General features: G+C 45.6%; 1 protein-coding gene across 11 annotated transcripts; it reads left to right on the forward strand.

Moving 5' to 3' along the window:
* Positions 1 to 1,288: 1,288 nt before the first annotated feature.
* Positions 1,289 to 21,379, forward strand: LOC130378547 (zinc finger protein 3-like). 11 transcript variants are annotated; one of them, XM_056585274.1, is made up of 8 exons: positions 1,289 to 1,397; positions 1,665 to 1,750; positions 2,029 to 2,146; positions 17,540 to 17,666; positions 17,912 to 18,331; positions 18,951 to 19,140; positions 19,237 to 19,688; positions 20,109 to 21,379. In XM_056585274.1, the coding sequence occupies exon 8, from the start codon at positions 20,198 to 20,200 to the stop codon at positions 20,882 to 20,884; it is 687 nt and encodes a 228-aa protein (XP_056441249.1). In that variant the 5' UTR covers positions 1,289 to 1,397; positions 1,665 to 1,750; positions 2,029 to 2,146; positions 17,540 to 17,666; positions 17,912 to 18,331; positions 18,951 to 19,140; positions 19,237 to 19,688; positions 20,109 to 20,197; the 3' UTR covers positions 20,885 to 21,379. The 11 variants fall into 11 exon arrangements, 10 of the variants coding, with proteins under 10 accessions (XP_056441249.1, XP_056441250.1, XP_056441251.1 ...); XM_056585276.1 differs by lacking the exon at positions 1,289 to 1,397 and having other exon boundaries at positions 1,536 to 1,750; positions 19,237 to 19,301; positions 19,550 to 19,688; XM_056585277.1 differs by lacking the exon at positions 1,289 to 1,397 and having other exon boundaries at positions 1,536 to 1,750; positions 17,912 to 18,025; positions 18,152 to 18,331.
* Positions 21,380 to 25,138: the final 3,759 nt, after the last annotated feature.

A 25,138-nucleotide genomic window follows, 5' to 3' on the forward strand; every position in this document is an offset into this window, starting at 1 on the left:
GAGGAACAGGTTAAAATCCACAGGTTGTGAAGTCGGAAGAAGCCAGCGGTAGATTCAGGCGATTATAGTGAAGCAACAGAGCCAGCACAGCGGAGGCAGAGGAGTGGAGCAAGCCGGTTGTAGCTACGCTGGAGACGGGGAAGCCAGTTGGACGGCGCCGGGGGTTAACAGCAGTCTAGCCGGCCAGCAGGTGTCATCCACCAACAGCTGCACGACTCCACGCACAAAACACAAAACAAAACACGCAGACGTTTAACGTTCAGAAATAAATAAATAAATCAAGAAAACTGACGCAGTTACTTAACTTAACTTTGTAGTCCGATCCGAAGTCCAGAAGGGTTTCAGACAGAAGGTGTTGAAAGTAAGCAAAAGAAAACTGATAAAAAGTTAAAAGACTAGAAAGAAAAAGAAAATCGCGAAAAAATAATGTTCAGAATGACGTTCCGGTGAGCAGCAGCAGCAACAGCGTTCAAAAGGCAACAGCGTCCACCAACTGTACGACCTCACGTATAAAACACGTAAAAATAAAGAAAACTGGCACACTGACAATTGCGAAAAGTGACTATATATTACTAGTAAACTTAGCTAAACTACTAAAGACCAAAAAAAACGACAAAATGTTCAATGCAATCGTGAGAAATATCGGAAATACTGAATAAAAACAAGCCATACAGAGCGGCGTTAGACTCGCCTGCGTCCCCGTTACTAGGCGGTTTTAATTTAATGTAAATTAAAACCATTGTCTTTGCTGATCATGTTATTTTACGTAACCGTGTAATGATGTTATTTTATTTAAAAACTTTAAAAAGAAACGTTAAGCCCTGTAGGAAAAGATTATTCACCGCCGGAAGTCAGGAAGGCCCATGCAAGTGAACGGAGCGTTCCACGGCAAGCCGTGTAATAACGTCCTCAGCACTCTGGTACAGACCTGGCGATCTCTGCTCTACTTAACTGCTTTATTCCAAGGGGAGGTTAACAGCATCGAAAGAGGTGAAAACCATTATGTTTTCTCGAGAGCCTTTAACTGAACAATTGCACAATAAACTGCCAAACTCTTGACATGAAAAATTATCAATTAAATGCACAATCAACATATGTGTAATCCAAGGCATATAAAGACTGGCACCAGAAAATAATTACTTTCTCTCCATTGAAACCCATTCAATTTTTCGATCTCATAGGTCCCATCATAGATATATATAGAACACTAGACTCATGATGCGGAAGCATATCTCTCCTTAATGTTGCCCTGCGCCACTGAGCAGTACATGTGCCGTGGGCTCTACCAGAAGGGGCGGGACTTCGCCCAAGTTTTCCCGCTTCTTCTCAGTTTGGGGCCGAATCAACTGAACAATAGAATCTCGGATCTCCATTTTTGTGCCATTCAAGTGCATGTGGTAAGGCATATTACGCTCTGAAATGTATTATATTCTAAACTTGTTTGGTTATTATATAATTTAATGGCTTACATAACTAAGCATAAGTGGACGACGTAAGGGATTTATGGTCAGAATCCCTCCAATCATCGTGTTGACTAGTCAGCGCCAATTCACTAACCAACGTTAAGTAACTCTTATTAACTTAGCAAAGGGATGTTAGCCGTCGACATTTACCCCAGATGTTCTAATTATGTTTCATTGTTATTCGATTGATCTGGACTCAAGCTGTAGGCCGACCAGTCAGATGAGTAACTCAGTGGAGGAGGTCAGACACCATATCAATACTTTAAACATCTGTTCATGCAACATTGGTGAGTTAAACACCATTAAATACGATCAGATAAGACCAATGTGTTCATGAAAGGGACCCTCCATGGAGAGTGGCAATTTAGGAGACCGATATTACTTTATTTATGCAAAATATGTGGGATTTACAACAGTTAATTGGCTGCTCTATAGCAACTGTTGACTTTGATATATTCAGTATTACCTAGAATGTGTTACAGTTGTAGTTAAGGTTGTTTATCTACTAAGTGGTAAGGTTGTAGATGAACAGTATTGGACAATATGTTGTCTGTTTGTTGTGAAGGAGGACTTTGCGGATATCAGGGCCTACTTTTCCACAACAAAATGGAACCGCCTCTGTATGGCAGAGAAAAAAAGATTCCTGCAGATCAAGGAAAACCATTTGGTTATGTCGTCTCTTGGTAAACCACTCATACTTAAATACTGTTTTACTGAGTACATTGCTATACATACAGACACAGGTGGTGCTGCTGTACACATCACTGCTTCTTTTGTGTCTGTGTCTGTGTGTGTGTGTGTGTGTGTGTGTGTGTGTGTGTGTGTGTGTGTGTGTGTGTGTGTGTGTGTGTGTGTGTGTGTGTGTGTGTGTGTGTGTGTGTGTGTGTGTGTGTGTGTGTATGTGTGTGTCTGTGTGTGTGTTTGTATGTTTCTTTGTATGTGTGTGTGTGTGCAGGCCCGGCTCTGGGCATAGGCAGTATAGGCGAATGCTACGGGCGCATCCATCCGCCAGGGGCGCCGAAAATATGGTTGTTTTTTTTTTGTTGTTTTTTTTTATACTGTATTCATCTAACTTTAACTTCAATGTTTATATTTCTTAATACCAGTAGTTATTTCGAAATAAATATTAGACAACATAACATAACATGCAAAATAAAAGAGCGCCCTAGTTTCCACTTCCTCCGCGCCCCCCCCCCCCCTAAAAGGGACTGCGGTCATGCCAGCCGACTCATCGAGATCGGCGGTCATGCCAGCCGACCCAGTTTTTTGCCGTACATGTATATACTAGCCATTACGGTAATAGCGTCTCAGAACTAGTTTAAAGTAAAAGCATTCGTTGGGTAGCCTACAGACAAAAAGACAGTCAATAAAAGCAAATACTATCAAAGGAAGTGTACGGCCGTTGTGGTATTTACTTTCAAAATAAAAGCCCACCAAACATTCCAATCTGAGACACATTACAAATGATTTTGGATTCGATTTAAAAGAAAATGCCCTGTTATTCCATGCTCATTTCAGGGTTATAGTTCAAGACCCCATAGGGTCACCCAAGAAGTTTCAGGACATTCTGATGTGTAGTTTCAAAATAAAAGCCCACCAAATATGAGACATATTACATATGATTTTGGATTCAATTTAAAAGAAAATGCCCTGTTATTCCAGGCTCATTTCACTTCAGGGTTATAGTTCAAAACCCCATAGGGTAACCCACGAAGTTTCAGAACATTCTGATGTGGAGTTTCAAAATAAAAGCCCACCAAGAATTCCAATATGAGACATATTAAATATGATTTTGGATTCAATTTCAAAATAGTCCAAAATATGAGACTTATATTTCAATATCTAGTGGGCTTTTAATTAGAAATTACACATCAGAATATCCTGAAACTTCTTGGGTGACACTATGGGGTCTTAAACTTTGACCCTGAAGTGGAATGAGTCTGGAATAACAGGGAGTTTCCTTTTAAATTTAAACCAAAAAAATATGTAATAAGTCTCATATGTCAATATCTAGTGGGCTTTTAACTTGGAACTACACATCAGAATACCCTGAAACTTCTTGGGTGACACTATGGGGTCTTAAACTGTGACCCTGAAATGGAATGAGTCTGGAATAACAGGGAGTTTCCTTTTAAATTGAATCCAAAATCATATGTAATATGTCTCATATTGGAATTCTTGGTGGGCTTTTATTTTGAAACTCCACATCAGAATGTTTTGAAACTTCGTGGGTTACCCTATGGGGTTTTGAACTATAACTCTGAAGTGAAATGAGCCTGGAATAACAGGGCATTTTCTTTTAAATTGAATCCAAAATCATTTGTAATATGTCTCAGATTGGAATGTTTGGTGGGCTTTTATTTTGAAAGTAAATACCACAACGGCTGTAAACTTCCTTTGATAGTATTTGCTTTTATTGACTGTCTTTTTGTATGTACCCGACGAATGCTTTTATTTTAAACTAGTTCTGAGACGCTATTACCGTAATGGCTAGTATATACAGGTACGGCAAAAAACTGACCTTGACCGCCGATCTCGATGAGTCGACTGGCATGACCGCAGTTAAAAGGGGTAGGGGGCACCAGCAAAAATCTTGCCTAGGGCACCAAATTGGTCAGAGCCGGCCCTGTGTGTGTGTGTGTGTGTGTGTGTGTGTGTGTGTGTGTGTGTGTGTGTGTGTGTGTGTGTGTGTGTGTGTGTGTGTGTGTGTGTGTGTGTGTGTTAGGCCTGCAGCGGATTCGAATTGTATCCGAATCCGTTCGGTTCGTTTACCACAGTTCGGAGCATTCTGGAGATCCGCGGATTTCGGTTTCATGAAGGCATTGCCTTAAGGTACGGCCACATCAACCGCGTTGCTCGCGTTAGGGGCGTTGAAAATCGGCATTTTTGCATAGGGAACCATTGGTCTGGGCACGGTACACGCGTTGAAGCGTTGAAGCGTTGCGTTGGGGGCGTTAGGCGCGGCAGTTGCACGTAATTACGCACGTAAACGCAGTAACGCGCCCAATGCACCAACGCCCGGAGTTCAGAAAATTGAACTTTCAACGCTCCAACGCGTGACGCTTAGCCGCGGTAGCCAATCAGCGTGGAGCTTGACCCGACGTCACTGGCAGAGAGTAGTGAGCTTGCACAGAAGTATACGGCCGACATCTTTCTTCATGGCTGCCGCGGGTTTTTAAAAGATAGTAAAAGGTAGTAAATTAAATTAGGCCAAATTAAAGCCAGTAAAAAGTAGTAAAAAGTAGTAAACGTCATCTGACGAGGTAGTACATTTTCGAACCCTAATCCAACTGGACCAATGGCTTTTTCAATTAATGTTACTTACGTGAAGGCCTAGCTTCTTCAATAAACTTGTGTGAATATATTTTTATGTTGCGAGTAGGACCTGTGACCTAGGATCACGTGTACCGCGCGCGCGCGTTAAAGTCAGTTTGGGTACCCGGCTGACTTGCTACCAAACCTCTCCGTGAGTTCGCATCAAAATGGGTAAATGTAAATTTTCAGACCTCTGGCTGGAGGAATCAGGAATCAGCTGGCAAGAGCCGAGAGGCGTATTGCAGTGTCTGCAAAAATACCATTAATATTACCTGGATGGGGGTGAGGCGGTCAAATCGCATATGGAGTCTGCCAGTCACCGAGCCAGGATGCGGGGACGTAGCGCGCAGCTACCGCTGTCGCTGTTTTGCGCTAGCACGACTGCTAGCTCTACCCACTCAACCTCCACTGCTCCCTCAACCTCGTCTGCTCCCGCCCCGCAATCCACCGCCAGTATTCCTACGACCAGCACACAGATGCTCTGCGCTGCCACCTCTACACTGCAGGCCGAGGTACTGTGGTGTTTAGATTTAGCAGTAAAACACCACTCGTTCAAGTCAAACGATAACATAGGAGAGCTGTTCCGCATGATGTTCCCGGACTCCCAAATCGCAAAATCGTTCACGTTGGCCAAGGACAAGACCGGCTACATCATCAAATTTGGCATTGCCCCCTATAACCCTTGAAGTTATTAAGTTATTAAGTTGTTTGTTAATAAAATACTATTAGTGTAAAGTTGCACTTTATTGCCATTTTTTTTAGGCCCTAATTTAACCATTTTGTTTCAGATTCCAATTCACAGTGTAGCTGTTCATTCTAAAGGTCCAGTCTGTCTTCTAATTGTCATGGAATTGTTACTTTTTGACATTAAGTAAAAACCTATGGACCAAGGCCGGTTGGGACATCTTGATTAATCCAACTCCTATGTTAGAGTTCCCTCTTACTTCAATGTAGCTCTCTCGCTGGCCCTAACACAAACACATATATAACTCACATACACCGTGTGTGTGTGTGTGTGTGTGTGTGTGTGTGTGTGTGTGTGTGTGTGTGTGTGTGTGTGTGTGTGTGTGTGTGTGTGTGTGTGTGTGTGTGTGTGTATATATATATACTTTAAGCTGCTACAGTTGAAGCTTGAAGTCGTGCTGGTAGTAAAAAAAATTGTGACGGTAGTAAAAAGGTAGTAAAAAGGTAGTAAATTCAACTTAAGAATCTCTGTATAAACCCTGTTCTTTATTCTGGGTGGAAATAGTGACATAGTTACGCCATTAAATGCGTTTATGGAAACATTTCTAGCGAGAAATGTGCATTTTACTTTCATAATGTTCGCTCGGTGAATGTGAAGGATGTTTGGTTTAATAGTTAGGACGAAGAGGGAATGCTCCGTTCACTTGCATGGACAGAGTCTCTGGTTGCTAAGCAACCTCAACGTCTTGGCGGACTATTTCTCTGCTGATCAACACTACGAATGCTGGAAACACACCAGACACACCATGTGAAGTTATTTAACCTGATTATTGTTATTTATATCCGAGATAATTTAATCTAACCCGATCTAAGCTCTATCATGTACCCAAACACGGCGTCGTTTGGGTTTCCTACCTCGGACTCCAGCGCAGCCACGGCCGAGATCTTTCTTTATTCTGGGTGGAAATAGTTAGATAGTTACGCAGGGGTTGACACTAACGGTTGCCCGCTTGCCCGGGGCAAGTAAAAAAAATGTTTGGGCAAGTTGAGATTTTTTCTGGTTGCCTGAACGGGCAAGTGGATTTTGGGTGGATGTTAATATAAAAGCTATTTATTCAATTTTTTTTTAGAAACTGCAGAACAACCTTTTGTTCCTCAAAACCACACAAAATAGTTTCTGTGCAACATAGCTGTCACACATATCACAGCGCATGACTTGGCCAGCGAAAACTGGAGCCCTCCGCTGGACTTGTGAAGGCATCTAAAGCGAAACTTCCACCTCCCGATCGTGCGCTCAGGTTTAGGACCGCGGCGCATACGCGTCCGGTGGAATCTCGGTGTCACTGAATTCGGTATACTCTCAGAACTACGAGTGGGACCGACACACCTATATTGCTATTGCAATTTTATTCAGTCTCTCCAGACTAAACGTTCTTGTTTAAATGTTTAAAAATAAATGCGACTTATACACCGATGCGACGTATATATGTTTTTTTCCTCGTCATGGAGCATTTTTTGACTGATGCGACTAATACTCGGGAGCGACGTATAGTCCGGAAAATACGGTATTACCTTTGTGATTTTTGTCTACAAAGTTGATTCTGATCGAATAAAACCACCATAAACAGATTATCCAGTATCTGGGCCAAATTTTGCAACTTAACATGGTGTTTTCAATCAATGAATAAGAGAAGGTTTCTTAGGAAATAGGTAAATTGCCTTCAAACAGAAAACATATTCTTTAGCGCAATCTAGTGGCCATATATTTATTTGCGAGTGTTTGGCTTGGTGCATTCGATTGCCCTGAAGTTTAAATAGAGGTGTCAAGTGTCAAAATTGTAAGATATCTACCTTTTTTTGTGTCTCATAGTAAGACAGTGCTCCCAATTATTTCAGGTAGAAATGTTATCTTCCACTTATGCCGTGTTCCATGGCTTTATTCACTTTAACCAAGTATTATCCCCATTGAATATTTCACTTGCACAACAATCTTTCTTTTGGCCCAAAGATGACATTATCGCCCTTGCAGTTGTGGAGATATAATCTATTTACTTTGGGTATGTTCTTTCCTGAAAAAACTTTTCCCCTGATATAAAAACTGGTATAGAATATCTATATTTTTCCAGGAATAGTGTTGAAGTTAGAAAATCCAGTATCGTGACTGACAACCCTACTAGAAACGCGATTGTGATTATTCAGTTAGAGCTACAAGAAACTTGAAAGTTAAAAAGGCATATCTTTGCTACTACCTCTGACATTTAGTTATGTACATTTGCATAAAATCATGCAGGTCTACATATAACTTGGTGATAGCTTTAATAGGTTGGAACGGTGGACTGAAATCGGGGCCCCCGTGTTTTTTTTTGCATGTTTTGGACACTCGGGTAAAGAGAGGGGCGGTACTGTCAACCGACCACCATCTGGTTGTGAGTTGGATCAGGGAATGGGGGAAATTTCCGGATAGACCTGGTAAGCCCAAACGGGTAGTGCGGGTGAACTGGGAACGTCTGGAGGAGGCCCCCGTCCTAGGTATCTTCAACTCACACCTCCGGCGGAGCTTTTCTGGCATTCCTGTGGAGGTTGGGGGCATTGAACCGGAGTGGGCGGTGTTCAAAGCCTCCATTGCTGAAGCTGCGGTGGCTAGCTGTGGCCTCAGGGTCTTAGGCTCCTCAAGGGGCGGTAACCCTCGGACACCGTGGTGGACACCGGTGGTCAGGGAAGCCGTCCGACTGAAGAAGGAGGCCTTCCGGGATATGATATCCTGGAGGACTCCTGACTCGGTTGCAGGGTACCGACAGGCTCGAAGGGCTGCAGCGGCTGCCGTGTCGGAGGCTAAGCAGCGGGTGTGGGAGAAGTTCGGAGAGGCCATGGAGAAGGACTTTCGGTCGGCACCAAAGTGTTTCTGGAAGACTATCCGGCACCTCAGGAGGGGGAAACGGGGAACCATCCAAGCTGTGTACAGTAAGGATGGGACTCTGTTGACCTCAACTGAGGAGGTCGTCGGACGTTGGAAGGAACACTTTGAGGAACTCCTGAATCCGAATAACACGCCCTCTATGTTGGAGGCAGAGCTCGAGGTTGATGGTGTTTCGTCGTCAATTTCCCTGGTGGAGGTCACTGAGGTAGTCAAACATCTCCGCAGTGGCAAAGCCCCAGGGATTGATGAGATCCAGCCAGAAATGCGAAAGGCTCTGGGTGTTGAGGGGCTGTCATGGTTGACACGCCTATTCAACATCGCGTGGGAGTCGGGTACAGTGCCAAAGGAGTGGCAAACCGGGGTGGTGGTTCCCCTGTTCAAAAAGGGGGACCAGAGAGTGTGTGCCAATTACCGGGGTATCACACTTCTCAGCCTCCCTGGTAAAGTCTACTCCAAGGTGCTGGAAAGGAGGGTTCGGCCGATCGTCAAACCTCAGATTGAAGAGGAACAATGCGGTTTTCGCCCCGGACGTGGAACTACGGACCAGCTCTTCACTCTCGCAAGGATCCTGGAGGGGGCCTGGGAGTATGCCCATCCGGTCTACATGTGTTTTGTGGATCTGGAGAAGGCGTATGACCCTTTCCCCCGGGAGAAACTGTGGGAGGTGCTGCGGGAGTATGGGGTAAGGGGGTCTATCCTCAGGGCCATCCAATCTTTGTACTCCCAAAGCGAGAGCTGTGTTCGTGTTCTCGGCAGCCAGTCAGTTTCGTTCTCAGTGGGTGCTGGTCTCCGCCAGGGCTGCGCCTTGTCACCAATCCTGTTTGTGATATACATGGACAGGATATCGAGGCGTAGTCGTGGTGGGGAGGGGTTGCAGTTCGGTGGTCTGAGGATCTCGTCACTGCTTTTTGCAGATGATGTGGTCCTCATTGGATCATCGGCCTGTGACCTTCAGCACTCACTGGATCGGCTGGCGGCCGAGTGTGAAGCGGCTGGGATGAGGATCAGCACCGCTAAATCTGAGGCCATGACTCTTAGCAGGAAACCGGTGGATTGCTTACTCCGGGTAGGAAATGAGTCCTTAGCCCAAGTGAAGGAGTTCAAGTACCTCAGGGTCTTGTTCGCGAGTGAGGGTACTATGGAGCGTGAGATTGGCCGGAGAATCGGAGCAGCGGGGGCGGTATCGCGTTCGCTTTACCGCACCGTTGTAACGAAAAGAGAGCTGAGCCGCAAGGCAAAGCTCTCGATCTACCGGTCGATCTTCGTTCCTATCCTCACCTATGGTCATGAGGGCTGGGTGATGACCGAAAGGACGAGATCGCGGGTACAAGCGGCCGAGATGAGTTTTCTCAGAAGGGTGGCTGGCGTCTCCCTTAGGGATAGGGTGAGAAGCTCAGCCATCCGTGAGGAACTCGGATTAGAGCCGCTGCTCCTTTACTTAGAAAGGAGTCAGCTGAGGTGGTTCGGGCATCTGGTAAGGATGCCCACTGGGCGCCTTCCTTGGGAGGTGTTTCAGGCACGTCCAGTGGGGAGGAGACCTCGGGGAAGACCCAGGACTAGGTGGAGGGATTATATCTCAACACTGGCCTGGGAACGCCTCGGGATCCCCCCGTCAGAGCTGGTCAATGTGGCCCGGGAAAGGGAAGTCTGGGGCCCCCTGCTTGAGCTGCTCCCCCCGCGACCCGACCCCGGATAAGCGGATGAGGATGAGGATGAGGGTCAACAAATCACACGCGGGGAAAAACACATGATCATTAGCATGAGCATCGACAAACTGAGGATTTGACCCATGAGGGCGGGGTGTCAATCAGCAACCGTACAGCGATCTGATTGGATGACGGATCCGTCGCTGCCAAAAAGTTTAACATTTTTCAACTTTCTGACGGAGCCGAAGGCTCCAACGGAACGTACGGATCCACAATGCATTGCGCGTCCGTCCCCATTAAAGTCAATGGGGATCACGCAACGGACGCATGTAGTGGGCACGGGGCGTAACGCGGTTGGTGTGGCCGCACCATTATGTAGCGTATTTTGCCTACTGTAGCCTACGTCCGATACCAAAGGGTGTTTAGGACCCAGCGGAATGCATTCTCTCCAGTGCTGCCCGAGCCAATGAGACTTTTCCTGCCCCTCCCTTCAGCCTGTCAGCGTTAAAAACAAACTGGGCTTTAAACGATTCCTAAATTTAAAGAAAGTAATTGATACAATTATATTCTAAATATACGGGAGATAAATACAAACGGGTGATAAGCGGGATAACGGCCTTCGAGGTCGACCGGTTCGATGGAAATAATGGACAGGTAGAGGCAACTCTGGCTTCATGCTGCGCTCGTCGCCAGAGTTCTAAGCCTCGTCGGCCGTTATCCCTTACATGTTACACTCAGTGCACCATGTTTTCAAATGCATTTAGGGGAACATTTATTGCACAAAAAAGCCTTGCAAGTTGTCTGATTGCAGTCAATTAGCCTGTGGGTCTCATTCATTTTTGTGTTACTCCCCCAAACCCTCCGTCAAAAAAAAGTCTGCCTTTTTACTATCACGGACATGATCCTAATCCGAACTGTATCCGAAACCGAGGCCCAAAACGGTTATCTGAACCGAACCGTGGACACACTGATCCGTTTCACCACTAGTGTGTGTGTGTGTGTGTGTGTGTCAGGCCTGTCCTTTGTGGCTCCAGCCTTCATGAGGAGAGAGAAGCCCGGCCAGGTGAGAGTCTGCTCACCTGAAGAGACAGACTCTGAGGAGGAGCAGCTCTGGACCTCTGGATTGACCGGTACAAAGACATTTACAAGACATTTCTGGAAGGAGTAATGTGCAGTGAACATTATCCCTTTCAAAGCCCTGAAGATACATTAGCCCGCATCATTTGACCAAAGATATAGCAACAAAAAGGGGTTTTATTGATTTAAAGGGATTTTATTGCATCTGAAAAAAGGAAAACCTCTAATAAACATTTTTAATAATAGGTTGTACCTCATAGTAAATTAGCAGGTTATATTACCCATTTTAGTCAGTTAGTTGAAGTGAGTCGTTTATATACTACTTTATTAGATTAGATTAGATTAGATTAGCCTTTATTGATCCTTTTGGGATGACTCCCTCAAGGAAATTGATTGTCCAGTAGCTTACAGAAAGAAACACAACACAATATTAAATTATATACAATATAAGATAAACAATACACTCTTAGATAACTATAAAAAGTAAAATAAAAAGTAAACAGTAAACAATAATTATAATATAATATAAGATAAACAATAAACTTGACTAACTAACTATAAAAAGTAAACAAAAAACAGTAAACAGTAAACAATAAACTCTTAGCTAATATAGAAAGTAGATAATAATAGAAGTAAAACAGGATTCAAGTAAAATAAAAGATAAATGTAGAGAACTGTATAGAGGATTAATATAAATAAATAAATAAATGTAAACATAAATAAACATATATATATATACATATACACATGCACACACATATACATATACACACATACACATATATACATACACATACATACTAGGGCTGGTAACATTCCCCAGAAATTAAATTTGAATATTGGTCTTAAAAAATGGTCTGAATATCGAATATATTCGAATATTAGAAGTGAGAAGTGATATTAGAAGAGAAGTGGTCGGGCTGTAAAACGCTGTTAGCTTGGGTTGTTTGGGAAGCGGGCCGTCTGCTTCGTCTTCACCAACTTTGTTCCATTCGGTCGGGTGAACAACTATTAAATGCATCCTCAAATTTGTGGTAGTCGAGTGATATGCCAGTTCCGCATCGCATAACTTGCAAACAGCCTTGGATTTGTCGACAACTTTACCTCCAACTGACCAGAATCCAAAAAAGCGCCAAACAGTACTTCTTAAATTATCTGGCTTAACAATCACTTTGTCCGTGGTGGTGTTGTTGACTTCACCGGATTCCATTTCCCCGGTTTGTTTTTCGGGCTCGCTGGTTTGTGTTTCATACATTTTCATACATTTATCGGTGTCTACAGTGAGGTGGGGAGGTGGAGGTGGTGGAACGCAGTCCATGCTTCCTTGTTGTGACACGTGACTGCAGCTACACACAGGCCAGTAAGCGACGCACCATGGGACACAACGGAGGAGAATCAATGCGCGCGCTGCCCTGAGCAATAAAATATATATTTTGTAAATTATTTGAATATTCATTTTCACGTTCGAATATACATATTTTTCCCATATTCGAGGAATATCCGAAATTCGAATATTAATTTACCAGCCCTAATACATACACACATACACATACGGCATTGTGGATAAATATCATATCATATATGAAATGACAAGGTGAGCAAGGGGTGGCTGACAGTTAAATTAAATAAAATAAATTAGCAGTTCAAATTAAGCAGTGGAATAGGTTATATCTCTCCTCTTTACTCTATTACTTCTATTACTTCTATTTTATTTCCTCCTACTTCCCTCCGAGTGAGGAGTTGTATAGTGTGATGGCATGAGGGACAAAGGAGTTCTTTAGTCTGTTGGTCCTAACTTTGGGAAGGAGCAGCCTTCCACTGAACAGGCTCCTCTGGTTGTTGATGACAGTGTGCAAGGGGTGGCTGGCATTGTCAATAATGTCCAGCAGTTTGTCCAGTGTCCTCCTCTCTGCCACCGTCACCAGTGGTTCCAGCTTCATGCCGACCACAGAGCCAGCCCGCCTGATCAATTTATCCAGTCTGGAGGTGTCCCTCTTGTTTATGCTGCCTCCCCAGCACACCACAGTGTAGAAGAGGACGCTGGCAACCACAGACTGATAAAACATCCACAGCAATTTGCTGCAGATGTTGAATGAACGCAATCTCCTCAGGAAGTACAACCTGCTTTGTGTCTTCCCATACAGGTAGCTGGTGTGTGTTTTCCAGTCCAGTTTGTTATCCAGCCAGACCCCGAGGTAATGGTAGGAATTCACAGCCTCCACCTCAGCTCCGTCTAGCAGGACTGGTCTCGGACTTGGTCTGGATCTTCCAAAGTCAATGACCAGCTCTTTTGTCCTTGAGGTGTTGAGCCGTAGCCGGTTAGTGTGGCACCAGAGAGCAAAGTCCCCCACCAGACTCCGATACTCCTCCTCTCTGTCACCCCTAATACACCCAACGATGGCTGTGTCATCGGCGTACTTCTGTAGATGACATAGCTCAGAGTTGTAGCAAAAGTCTGAGGTGTACAGAGTGAAGAGAAGAGGGGCCAGCACTGTACCCTGGGGGGCTCCAGTGCTGCTGACCACAGTGTCAGACGTGATGTCCTTCAGCCTGACATACTGTGGTCAGTGAGGTAATCATCAATCCAGTCCACCAGATAGGGTTCCACTCCCATCCTGTTCAGTTTGTCGTGAAGCATAGGGGGCTGGATGGTGTTAAAGGCACTGGAGAAGTCCAAGAAGAGAATCCTCACTGTGCCGCTTCCCTTATCCAGATGGGAGTGGACTCGGTGTAGCATGTAGAGGATGGCATCCTCGTCACCAACATCTGGCTGGTACGCGAACTGCAGGCGGTCCTGGGCGTGTTGTACCTGGGGTCTGAGGAGGTTGAGGAAGAGCCGCTCCAACGTCTTCATCAGGTGTGAAGTGAGTGCCACCGGTCGGAAGTCATTCAGCTCGCTGGTCCTGTTCTTCTTCGGAACCGGAACGATGCAGGATGTCTTCCAGATCGTGGGCACTCTCCCTAGCCGCAGGCTAAGGTTGAAGATCCGTTGTAGCGGCTCTCCCAGTTCTGCAGCGTAGGTCTTCAGCAGTCTCGGACACACTTTGTCTGGGCCTGCTGCTTTCCTGGGCTGGAGCTTCCTCAGCTGTCCTCTGACCTGGTCTATGGTGATGTGAGGCGGGGATTGTGTTGAGGTGGGGGGGGAGGAGGGGGATGTTGTGGTGTCTGGGGGGAGGTGTGTAGAGGGAAGAAGGAGAGATGGCTGTGGTGAGGGTGGGGGTGGTGGTGGTGGTGGTGGTGGGGGGGACGAGGGCTGGTTGAACCTGTTGAAGAAGTCATTCAGCTCGTTCGCCCTCTCCGTTGTCTGCATTGTCCCCCCTGTAGCTCTGGTCTTTGTGTTGTGACCTGTGATGGTCCTCACACCTTCCCAGACCTCCCTCATGTTGTTCTCCCTCAGCTTCTGCTCCACCTTTCTCCTATAGCTGTCCTTAGCTTCCCTCACACAGTGTTTCACCTCCTTCTGTGCTGCCTTCATGGCCTCCCTGTCCCTGCTCCTGAAGGCAGCCTTCTTCTTGTTGAGGACAGCCTTGACTTCCCGCGTTACCCATGGCTTGTTATTAGGGTAGCAGCGGACAGTCCTGACAGGGGAGACCACGTCTGCGCAGAAGTTGAGGTACTCCGTCAGACAGTGTGTCATCCCCTCTATGTCCTCACCATGCGGGTCGATCAACACATCCCATACTGTGGTGTCGAAACAGTCTCTCAGGGCACTTTCCATCTCAGGGGACCACCTCCTGATGGTGCGAGTTGTCACCGGCTGTCTTTGGACCAGGGGGATGTACAGTGGCTGTAGGTGAACCAGGTTGTGATCAGACTTCCCCAGTGGGGGGAGGGGAGTCGCTCTATATGCATCCCTTACATTAGCATAGAGGAGATCAATTGTCCTGTTGTTTCTGGTAGTACAGTCTACAACCTGGTGAAAAACGGCCAAAGTAGAATCCAAAGTTACGTGATTAAAGTCCCCAGAGATGATCATAAATGCCTCAGGGTGCTGTGTCTGCAGCCTTGCTGTGACGGAGTGGAGCTTCTCACAGGCAGTGGCTGCGTCCGCTCTCGGAGGAATGTAAACACAGACGGTGATCACATGACTAAAATCCCTCGGCAGATAATATGGCCGCAGGCTAACAGCTAGCAGCTCGAGGTCCCGGCAACATGAGACTGTCTTTATGGAGATATGTCCTGGGTTACACCAGCGGTTGTTGACATACATGATGAGACCCCCACCTTTGCTTTTTCCGCTCGCTTTAGTGTCTCTGTCGGCTCTCACGGCAGTGAATCCCAGCAGGTCCACGTTAGCATCCGGTACAAGGTGGTTTAGCCATGTCTCCGTAAAGATGAACAAGCTGCTGTCACGGTAGATCCGTTGGTTGTTCAGCGCGGACAGCTCGTCGATCTTGTTCGGCAGCGAGTTCACATTCCCCATGATTACGGAGGGAATAGATGGTTTGTAGCGCCTACGATTATCCGCAAGCTCAGCCTTTATCTTAGCTCCAGCCTTGCAGCCCCTGGGTCTCCTCCTCAGCTCCGCTGGGATTGGTTGTCGTATCCCAGCCCGTCCGTTTGTTTGTTTGTTTGTTGTTTGTTTTGTCCGTTTGTCCGTTTGTTTGCAAAGCCAGTAGTTCCTCTCTTGAGTGAGAGAGCTGGCTCTTGGTTGCATTTTTAGAAAAAATAAATAGAATAGAAGTATCTATAGTATATAGTATATAGTTTAGTATAGTACAGTATATATATTAAACACACTAAGTAGAAAGAAGTTAAAAAACGGGAGAGCTACTGGAGAGGCAGCCGTCTCCCACAGCGCCATGGCAACAAGAAGTGTCCCTTTTATTGTCAGTTAGTAGGAGTTAGTAGCATACATCCTTACTTATAGTTAGTCAGATATAGTATGTAAGTTAGGTTTTATACTTCATTGGTTGTTAGTAGCTTATACTACCTTTTTAGTCAGTTAGTAGTCAGTAGGATACTTCCTTACTTAGATTCAGTAAGTAGTTATTTGGTTAAATATTAATTGATCGTAAGTCAGAAAGTTAAATACTAACTTATAGTAAGTTAATAGTAATAGGTTTTATACTGCCTTGGTTGTTAATAGCTTCTAAGCTACCTTTAAGTCAGTTAGTCATAGTTAATATAGTACATCCTTACATATGGTCTGTTTGTTGTAGTAATAGGTCACATCCTAACTCATATAGTCAGTTGGTAATAGTTAGCAGGTTACATCCTAACCTAAAGCCAGTTATGTCCGCAGGTGCTCGAGTGTGGAAGCCACCAACAGTCAGACAGGGGTCTCTACAACAGCCCAGTACGTCAGATGCAGTTTCTTTACGGGTATAAAACAGCACACATCACCTTCAGCAGCCTTACCATGTCCTGTCCTCTATGGTACGAGACCTGCTTCATGTCCGTGTGACAGCAGACTCATGGATTAAGGGTATTAATTACACCAGCACGATGTATAACCTTAGACGTATTGTTGCTAGGAGGTAAGGTACCTACTAGGGGTGTACGGTATAAACGGTGCTGAAGGTATACCGGTGTGAATTTGTGCTACGGTATAGATTTTGACGTTACTGTGAGACCGGAGTGACCGGTAGACAATGTTGTGTGTAACGCGTAACAAAGTAAGTAATGCGTTAATACAGTTCCCTAACTACTTTTTCATGTAAAAAGTAAAGTTACGAGCAACTACTGAAAATATGGTAACGAAACATAGTTCCTTTTTCAATTCGGCACCACGTTACTTTTCCCAGGGACAGATTGACAGCGATACTGCCTTCTCAGGCAGTATGCTATTGCATACTGCCTGAGAAGGCAGTATGCAAGCACGCAGCAAGCGCTCCTGCGTGCTCGCGCAATAGTCCCTTCACGAGCTCTCATTCCACAACGTACGAGACAGACGCTGGAAGCGTGAAGCCGTCGCTGCAATCAGACATTGCTTCCGCAGGCATTTTGAATGCCAGTGGTGGAACGAGCTGACAAACGTTGTCACTGTTTACCTGTCTAAGGACATGGTTCCCTTTCAAAATGTCGATAGAAAGGGCTTTAAAGAGATGGTCAAAACACTCGATCCCAGGTACGCGTTTCCTGCCGACACACACTTCAGCCAAATTGAGATGCCAAAACTATACGGCAAGGTCCGCAAGCAAGTGGAGAAACAAATCCATACTATTAAACATTAGTGTTTTTCAGAGATGGAAGTAACTTCAGAAAATAATTTAATTTTTTTGATGTGGTTTTGCTGCCTTTCCAGTATTTTTCCCCCTTCAGAGGCATTTATATCGAAATTAGAAGATAAAATTAACATACCGTGATATAATACCGTCACCGTCTATTCCTCAAATCATACCGTGATATACATTTTAGTCCATACCGTACAGCCCTAGTACCTACCCACATTAATAAAACAGTGAGTACTCCTAACTAGTCGTTCTGTCTGTCAGAGTCTCTCAGGGCGGGGCTGGAGTGACCAGGAGGTCTCTGGAGGGCCCACTCCTTCTCATCCAGAGATTGACCCCTCCGGAGGAGGAGTAGAGAGGGGCTCTGCAGTCCAGGAGGAGGTCTCCTTGGGTAAGCTCTGATCCCACCACTGCTTCCCTGCAATAACTCCTTTTTGTGCACGTATAGTCTGTAACTGTGTGTGTGTGTGTGTGTGTGTGTGTGTGTGTGTGTGTGTGTGTGTGTGTGTGTGTGTGTGTGTGTGTGTGTGTGTGTGTGTGCGTGCGTGCGTGCGTGCGTGTGTGTGTGTGTGTGTGTGTGTGTGTGTGTGTGTGTGTGTGTGTGTGTGTGTGTGTGTGTGTGTGTGTGTGAATCAGTTATCCATGAACATATGAAGGGCTCAAGTGTTTATTCAAGAGAGACGAACCTGAGAAATGTTCTCAGAGTTAACTAACAAGAACCGGAAGTACCTAAGGATGACGACTACTTCTGTAAGAGGGCTCTCTCTCTCTGTCTCTGTCTCTGTCTCTGTCTCTCTCTCCCCACCTCTTTTTCCCCACCTCTTTTTCATTCACAAACCAATTTTTAATCTTCCTGTTTCTGTCTATTTAATATAGATTTGTAGCTGAAGCTCTTTTGGACATAATAAATAAATGAACTCTCCAGTCTGTGATGAGTGTAGGACTTTCTTCCTCGAAGAGTGCGAGGTCCACGGTCCTATCGTTTTCGTGGCTGATCGCCCCGTTGCTGTCAGAGAGAAAGACCGAGCCAAGAAGACGCTGCCCGCTGGGTTTGAGGTATATGTCGTACTTTAACACAACAAAGTTCTCCCCGTCCAATGACGGGGAGAACTTTCATATAACATTCATTGTTTAATACAATGAATGTTACATGAAACGGTATAACATTCATTGTTTAATACATTTCCCAGCTAATGTATATAAAAACAGTAATGTGAACAGTTATATTGCCAAAGCAGATGAATACATCTCTCCCCCAATGGTTCTTCTTCCTGAATCGTGCTTTCCGTCTATCTCTCCCTCTCTCCCCCCATTTCCCTCTATCTGCCTCTCTTTGTGACTCCCTCTCTGAACTCCCCCCCCCTGTCCCAACCCCCTCTTTCCTTACCTCCCTCCCTCTTCCTGTCTAAATCTCTCTTTCTCACTTGTTTCCCAACTACACATCTCCATTAATTTCTTATCATATCTTATCTTCCTCTCCCCCCCTCCATCTCACCACCTCTCTTCCTCTCTCCATTCCTCTCACCTCTCTTTGTCTCTCCCTGCCTCATTTCTCTACATCTCTCTTCTCCATGTGTCTCCATCTCGCTCTCCTCTACCTCTCTTGTATTCTATCTCTCCTCCCTCCTCCACCTCTCCCTTCCTCTATGTATTCCTCTCACTCTACGACTCTCAGTCGTAGAGTGAGAGTCCTTTCTCCATCTCTGTCTCATGTGGGGTAGATCAGAGATTATGGGATCCCTGGGGCCGGTCTAGGGGTGTTTTACTGTGGAGACGGTGGCCTTCCCATTGGAACACACTTTGGACCCTACGAAGGACCCAGGACAAATGAATAGGGAGCCCAGGAGAGTGGATACTCCTGGGAGGTCAGTGTGTTTGTATTCATTTATTTTGATCTAGTCTTGTATGTGTGCTTTTGTGTTTATTGGATGGCATAGAGTCTGATTAAAACATTTCTCCAGATCTACAAGAGCAGACACAATGATTACATTGATGCAAAGAGAGAGACACTTTCTAACTGGATGAGGTAGGACCCTATTCACTTTTATACCATCTACTGCATGAATAATGTTGACAATTTTCTTACTTACATTACTTTATTGATAACATTTATATTTCTCCATGTCTGTTATCTGATTAGATCCACAATATTTTCTGTGTTGCTATGACATATGCAGAAGATACACTGTAAAGGTGTGTTGACGTACCTGTCTGTGTGTTAAGTACGTCAATTGTGCTCGCAATGAAGAGGAACAGAACCTAATATCGTTTCAGCACAAAGGAGGAATTCCTTATCGCACCTGTGGCCTCGTGACTTCAGGAGCAGAGCTCTTGGTCTGGTATGGGGACGAATACGCCAGACATCTGGGAATCGGATTTGATCGACTGTGGAACAACAAGAGCTCTACTAAAGGTCTGCCTTCAAGTCTGGCTTTCTGTCAGGGTTTGGTTTCTATGCGGCACTTCATGACCACATCTCTCATTTTAATTCAAAAGAGCTTGGACAATAAACATCTACATTAACAAAGCAGGTCAGAAATTATACAGGAAATAGTAAAGTTTTAACATAAATGTAAACATAATAAACAAAAGATGACAACATAATAGAAAAATATTCTTACTTGGAAAAATGTCTAAATATACAGTACCATGGAGGTTTCAAGAAAACTATACAAGTATACTAATTCAGGTATGCTTGATTAGGCTGATTAGGTTGTGCAGCCTTATCAAGCCCCAAAGCCTAAACCACCTGACTCTGGCCAGGTGAGGCTGCTTAAACCAGCCATCAGCAGCACTCTCAAAAATAAAATAAATATGACTCTCTTTCTCCTAGGAGGGAAATCCCAGCTGACACCAGCACAGGCTTTCCCCTGTCCCGAGTGTCCGTACTCCTACAAGTCTCAGATCTTCCTCCACAAACAAATGAAGAGGAGCCATGTCGACCTGTACTGCCGACTGCTGAGGAGTGGAGAAATCAAGGTGGAGCCTAGTCTCCTCCCATACGTCGCAGCCTCCTATCAAGAACCGATCGGAGCCTCCCCGGGAACCGTCCAAAGCACGAGCGAGATTCCAGCAGAAGGAGCCGGACAACACAGATGTGAGAAGTGCAGTAAAACCTTTAGTCGCCCTCGTAGTCTGAAGAGACACCAGCGCATCCACATGGGAGAGAAACCATACCACTGTAAACAGTGTGGGAAAACATTTAGACAATCTAGTGATCTGACGGTACACCAGCGCATCCACACAGGAGAGAAACCATACCACTGTAAACAGTGTGGGAAAACATTTAGTCAGTCTGGTGATCTGAAGAAACACCAGCGCATCCACACAGGAGAGAAACCATACCACTGTAAACAGTGTGGGAAAACATTTAGTCAATCTGGTCATCTGGAGAGACACCAGCGCATCCATACAGGAGAAAAACCACACCACTGTAAACAGTGTGGGAAAACATTTAGTCACTCTGGTGATCTGAAGAATCACCAGCGCATCCACACGGGAGAGAAACCATACCACTGTCAGAAGTGTGGGAAAACATTTAGTCGATCTGGTCATCTCAAGAGACACCAACAACTTCACAGAGGAGTCTCCACCCAAACAACCATGTGAAGAAACTAAATGGTTCCCAGACATCTGTTATTCAAATTGAATCAAACATGGTTCTTGCTGTTATATGTTAAAAGGGCACATGAACGGTTAATTGTTTATCTTATCAACTTTATGTATTTATTTATATTCATGTCTGTATGAGTGAAGGGTTTTACCCAAAAAATGTTTAGAAAAAAAAAAGTTTGAGAGAGATAATGTTATTATCTGAATTATTTAACTTCCATTTGTCATCAGTAAGGTATCTTATATCTGACGTCATTGTTATATTACTACATTTGTATGTATTTATTTATTTATTTATCCTGTAGAAATTCAAATAAAATCGGATATGCAGTGCTGAGAAGACTGGTTTTGTCTGGATAGAATAGAAGCAGTCCAACATGTTGGTGAATTATATTTGATATGCTGTTATGCATAACGTAGGATGCAACGGATGAGCTGAGGTCCCGTTACTGACCACCAGAGGGAACCACAGCACCACAAAGATGTTCCCCTTCCCCGGATTGACATTTTGAATTAATTATTGATAATTATGCTTCAATCTTCCAATAATAATTACTATTCACCTTCCTTCAATGGAAGTGAGAAAAAAAGGATGTCTGATTTAAACCGTTGAAGAGGCCTGTGATTTGGTAGGCTAATACAGTGAACAAATGATAGATATATCAACCAGTGGCGGTGGGTCAATAGAGGGCGCTAGGGCGCCGCCCCTCCGTGAAATAATCATTTCAATATATCTGCCAACTATTGATCAACTTTTATCAACACGAAATTAATCAACAAAAATACATAGCGTTTATCCTCGTTTAATTGTGTGACATACTTGTCACTGCCAGCACCCATATAAATGCGTCTGAATGTCAATGATTTGGGCTAGGCTAGTTATTGGTAATTCGAAATAAAGCCCTCCTCCAAGTCAGGGGCGCCGGCCACGTTGAAGTCGATCTAAACTAGCTAACTTTGCTGTCTATCAAGTGTGACTGAATCTGCGTTGTGTTTCTTTTTTTTAATGAATGACGTGACCCACGATCTGTCCGGACTCGGGCACTCCGACGTCCATTTATTCGTTGCTGAATCTCTTCCCAAGGGTATCGGAACAAAAAGGTCGACTACATACAATATTATAACAAAAATTGTTGAAATAAAAGAAATAAAAGACATACCTGAATACACACATGTACAAATAGCTTCCTCTTAGCACTTGTGCCCTTACTCCAACTCCTCTACGAAACACACCGGGGGGGAAGGGGAACTAGCATGACTACACGAGGGTCAGGTGTATGCTAGGACATCGCAACAAAACACAAAGTTCCCCAAAACAATGAAATCTATCTAATAACTATGGATAGATATACACCCCAGACTTCCAATTAAACAATGTATAATCAAAATAACTAATATAAATAATGATAAACTATAAGATGGTCAAAGATTTGATCACAAGATAAATGTACACACCTCTTCCCAAGGGTATCGGAACAAAGGGAAGAGGGCAGGGAGCTGACCTGGAGCAGGAGATTCCGGTGCACCACCCTCTCATGCCCGACTCGATCCCTGATCTTATAGACGTGGAGAGAAGGCTTGGAGCCCACAACTGTGTGAACAACCGGCTCCCATTTGTCAGCAAGCTTACGCTTCCCTCTGCCACCCTTGTTTGCTACAAGAACCTGGTCACCGACGGAGAGAGGCAGACCCTTGACCTTTTGTTATACTGGTCAGACTGGTGTTTCTGCTCAATAGCAGAATTCTTATGAGCCAGGAGCATAGCAGAGTGGAGGTCGCTCGCCAGAGACTTCACATAGGCATCATAGTCACAGACTGTCTCGTCACGGAGGACATTCTTGAATAGGAGGTCAACCGGCAGCCGAGGGACCCTCCCAAACATCAAATAGAATGGCGCAAAGCCAGTTGTCTCATGTGCTGTGCAATTATAGACAAACGTCATCGTCTGGACCATTTGGGGCCACTTCTGTTTGGATCTGGGAGGGAGAGACCGTAGCATGTTGCCCAGAGTGCGGTTGAACCTCTCTGTGCCGCCGTTCCCCATGGGATGGTAGGGGGAGGCCCGAGACTTGTTGACACCAGCCAGCTCCAGAAGCTCAGCGATGAGCTCGCTCTCAAAGTTCGCACCCTGGTCACATCCACAGACTTGTTGTTACTATCCTCGGCTGACCAGAAGTCAATGCAAACAAGCTCTAGAGGGGCAGTGGTCTTAATGCTCTCCAGAGGGGCTCTTGCTGTGGGCTCCGGGGTTTTGCTGAGAACACATCTGTGGCAGTTACGGACATGATCGCGTACATCCTTCTCCATATCACACCAGAAGAATCTTTGACGGGCGAGAGAGAGAGAGAACGAGGACTGACCCTGGTGACCAGCCAGGTCATGAACACCAGACAATGCCTGTGACTTCAGGGACTCAGGCAGGATGTATTGGAACCTCTTGTGTTTTGTCAGTGGATCCCTGGTAACCCTGTAGAGGACTCCATGCAGTATAGTGAGCTTTTCCCACTGTTTCAGAACCCGAAGAGTACACTGGCTCTCATTGCAGCGCTCACGCCTGGAGGGTCTCTGCTTCCTATCTACATAGCAGAATACTCTCGAAACGACCGAATCCTGCTGCTGATGGTTTTGCAGGTCTGCCAGTGAGAGAGAGGAGAACAAATCCTGGCCAGGAAGGATCAACGAGCTCAAGCGGTCACTCATAGAAGCAGCCCTCTGCCTCGGTGCTGAGTCCCAGTTATCACAAGAGGAGAGGAGAGAGGAGACGAGATCCTCTGACATGGACACATCGACGGCCGCACAAGGAGCAACGCTCTCTAATGATTGAGGCTGACATGTCAGGCGGAATGAGTCCTGTACACATCCCTCCTCCACTTCACACACCTGTTCCAGCAGCCCGGAGTATGGCTCAGACAGAAGACGTTGGCTCAGAGGCTTCACAAAGGGGTCCCTGCTGAGGGCATCAGCCACCACATTCAGTCTCCCTGGAACATGTTTGATCTCGAAAGAGTATGGTGCAAGCTTAGAGACCCAGCGCTGCTCGCAGGCGTCTAGCTTCGGCTTGGTCATGATGAACGTGAGAGGATTGTTATCAGTCCAGACAGTGAACTTGTGTCCTTTGAGCCAGTGGCTGAACTTGTCACACACAGACCACTTCAGAGCCAAGAATTATATTCGATGGGCAGGATAATTTGCTTGGCAGCGACTGAGGGACTTGCTGGCAAACGCTATGGGCCTGGCCTTCTCCTGGCCAGCAGGAACTTGCGAAAGGACTGCACCTAGGCCATCCAATGAAGCATCGGTGGAGAGGATGAATGGCCTATCGAAATCTGGATGAGCCAACACCACACAATTGAGGAGCACCCTCTTCAAATCATCAAACGCCTTCTCACAGACAGGGGTCCAGTCCTGTGGAGTGAGCACACGGAAGGTGCCAGCTCTCCTGGTACCACCAGTGCCACTCCCCTTGCGTTTCTGGCCCGCTGTCAGGGCAAAGAGGGGCTTTGCGATGGAGGAACACCCAGGGATGAAGTGTTGGTAGGACAAGACCATTCTGAGGAAAGATCTCACCCTCTTCTGTGATGGTGTGCAGCCATCAGCTTTCATCAGATCTTCCCTACTGAAACCAGAAATAACTCTGACTTTCTCCTGGTCAACTGAGACGCCACTGCTGTCCACCATATGGCCAAGAAATTTCACAGACCTTCTTAGAAAGTGACACTTCTTTTGAGCCAGCTTCAGATTTTTGGCCCTCAGCCGGGAGAAGACCTCCCCCAGACGACTCAGGGCCTCGCCTTCAGAGGGAGCAACTACTAACAGGTCATCCAGGTAAAGGAGCCTCAAAGGAGGCTGGAGAGGCTGGAGAAGTTCAGGTCCCCGAAGATGCTAAGCATCATCCGCATGAAGGACGCTGGACTGTTGCACAGGCCCTGGGGGAGCCTATTGTATTCATACAAGCCCAGAGGTGTCGTAAAGGCTGTGAATCTCCTGTCAGACTCATGGAGAGGGACGTTATAGAACCCTGATGTCAGATCCATGGTACTGAATAAGGCATTCCCCCCAAGGCGGCAAGGCAGTCAGCCTGATGGGGCAGTGGGTGGGCGTCCCTGACGGTCTTTGCATTGAGCAAGCGAAAGTCAGTGCAGATTCTCAGGTCCCCGTTCTTCTTCCACACCATGACCAGTGGAGAGGCGTACTCACTCAGAGACTTGCTGATGATACCTTTCATCTCCATCTCAGACAGTACTTCTCTCA

Source organism: Gadus chalcogrammus, unplaced genomic scaffold (assembly GCF_026213295.1).
Source record: "Gadus chalcogrammus isolate NIFS_2021 unplaced genomic scaffold, NIFS_Gcha_1.0 GACHA086, whole genome shotgun sequence".
NCBI classification, from domain to species: Eukaryota; Metazoa; Chordata; class Actinopteri; order Gadiformes; family Gadidae; genus Gadus; species Gadus chalcogrammus.

Excerpts from the sequence above, each read along its gene's own strand:
- LOC130378547 (XM_056585271.1), top strand. The coding sequence starts at position 20,090 with ATGACTCTCTTTCTCCTAGGAGGGAAATCCCAGCTGACACCAGCACAG.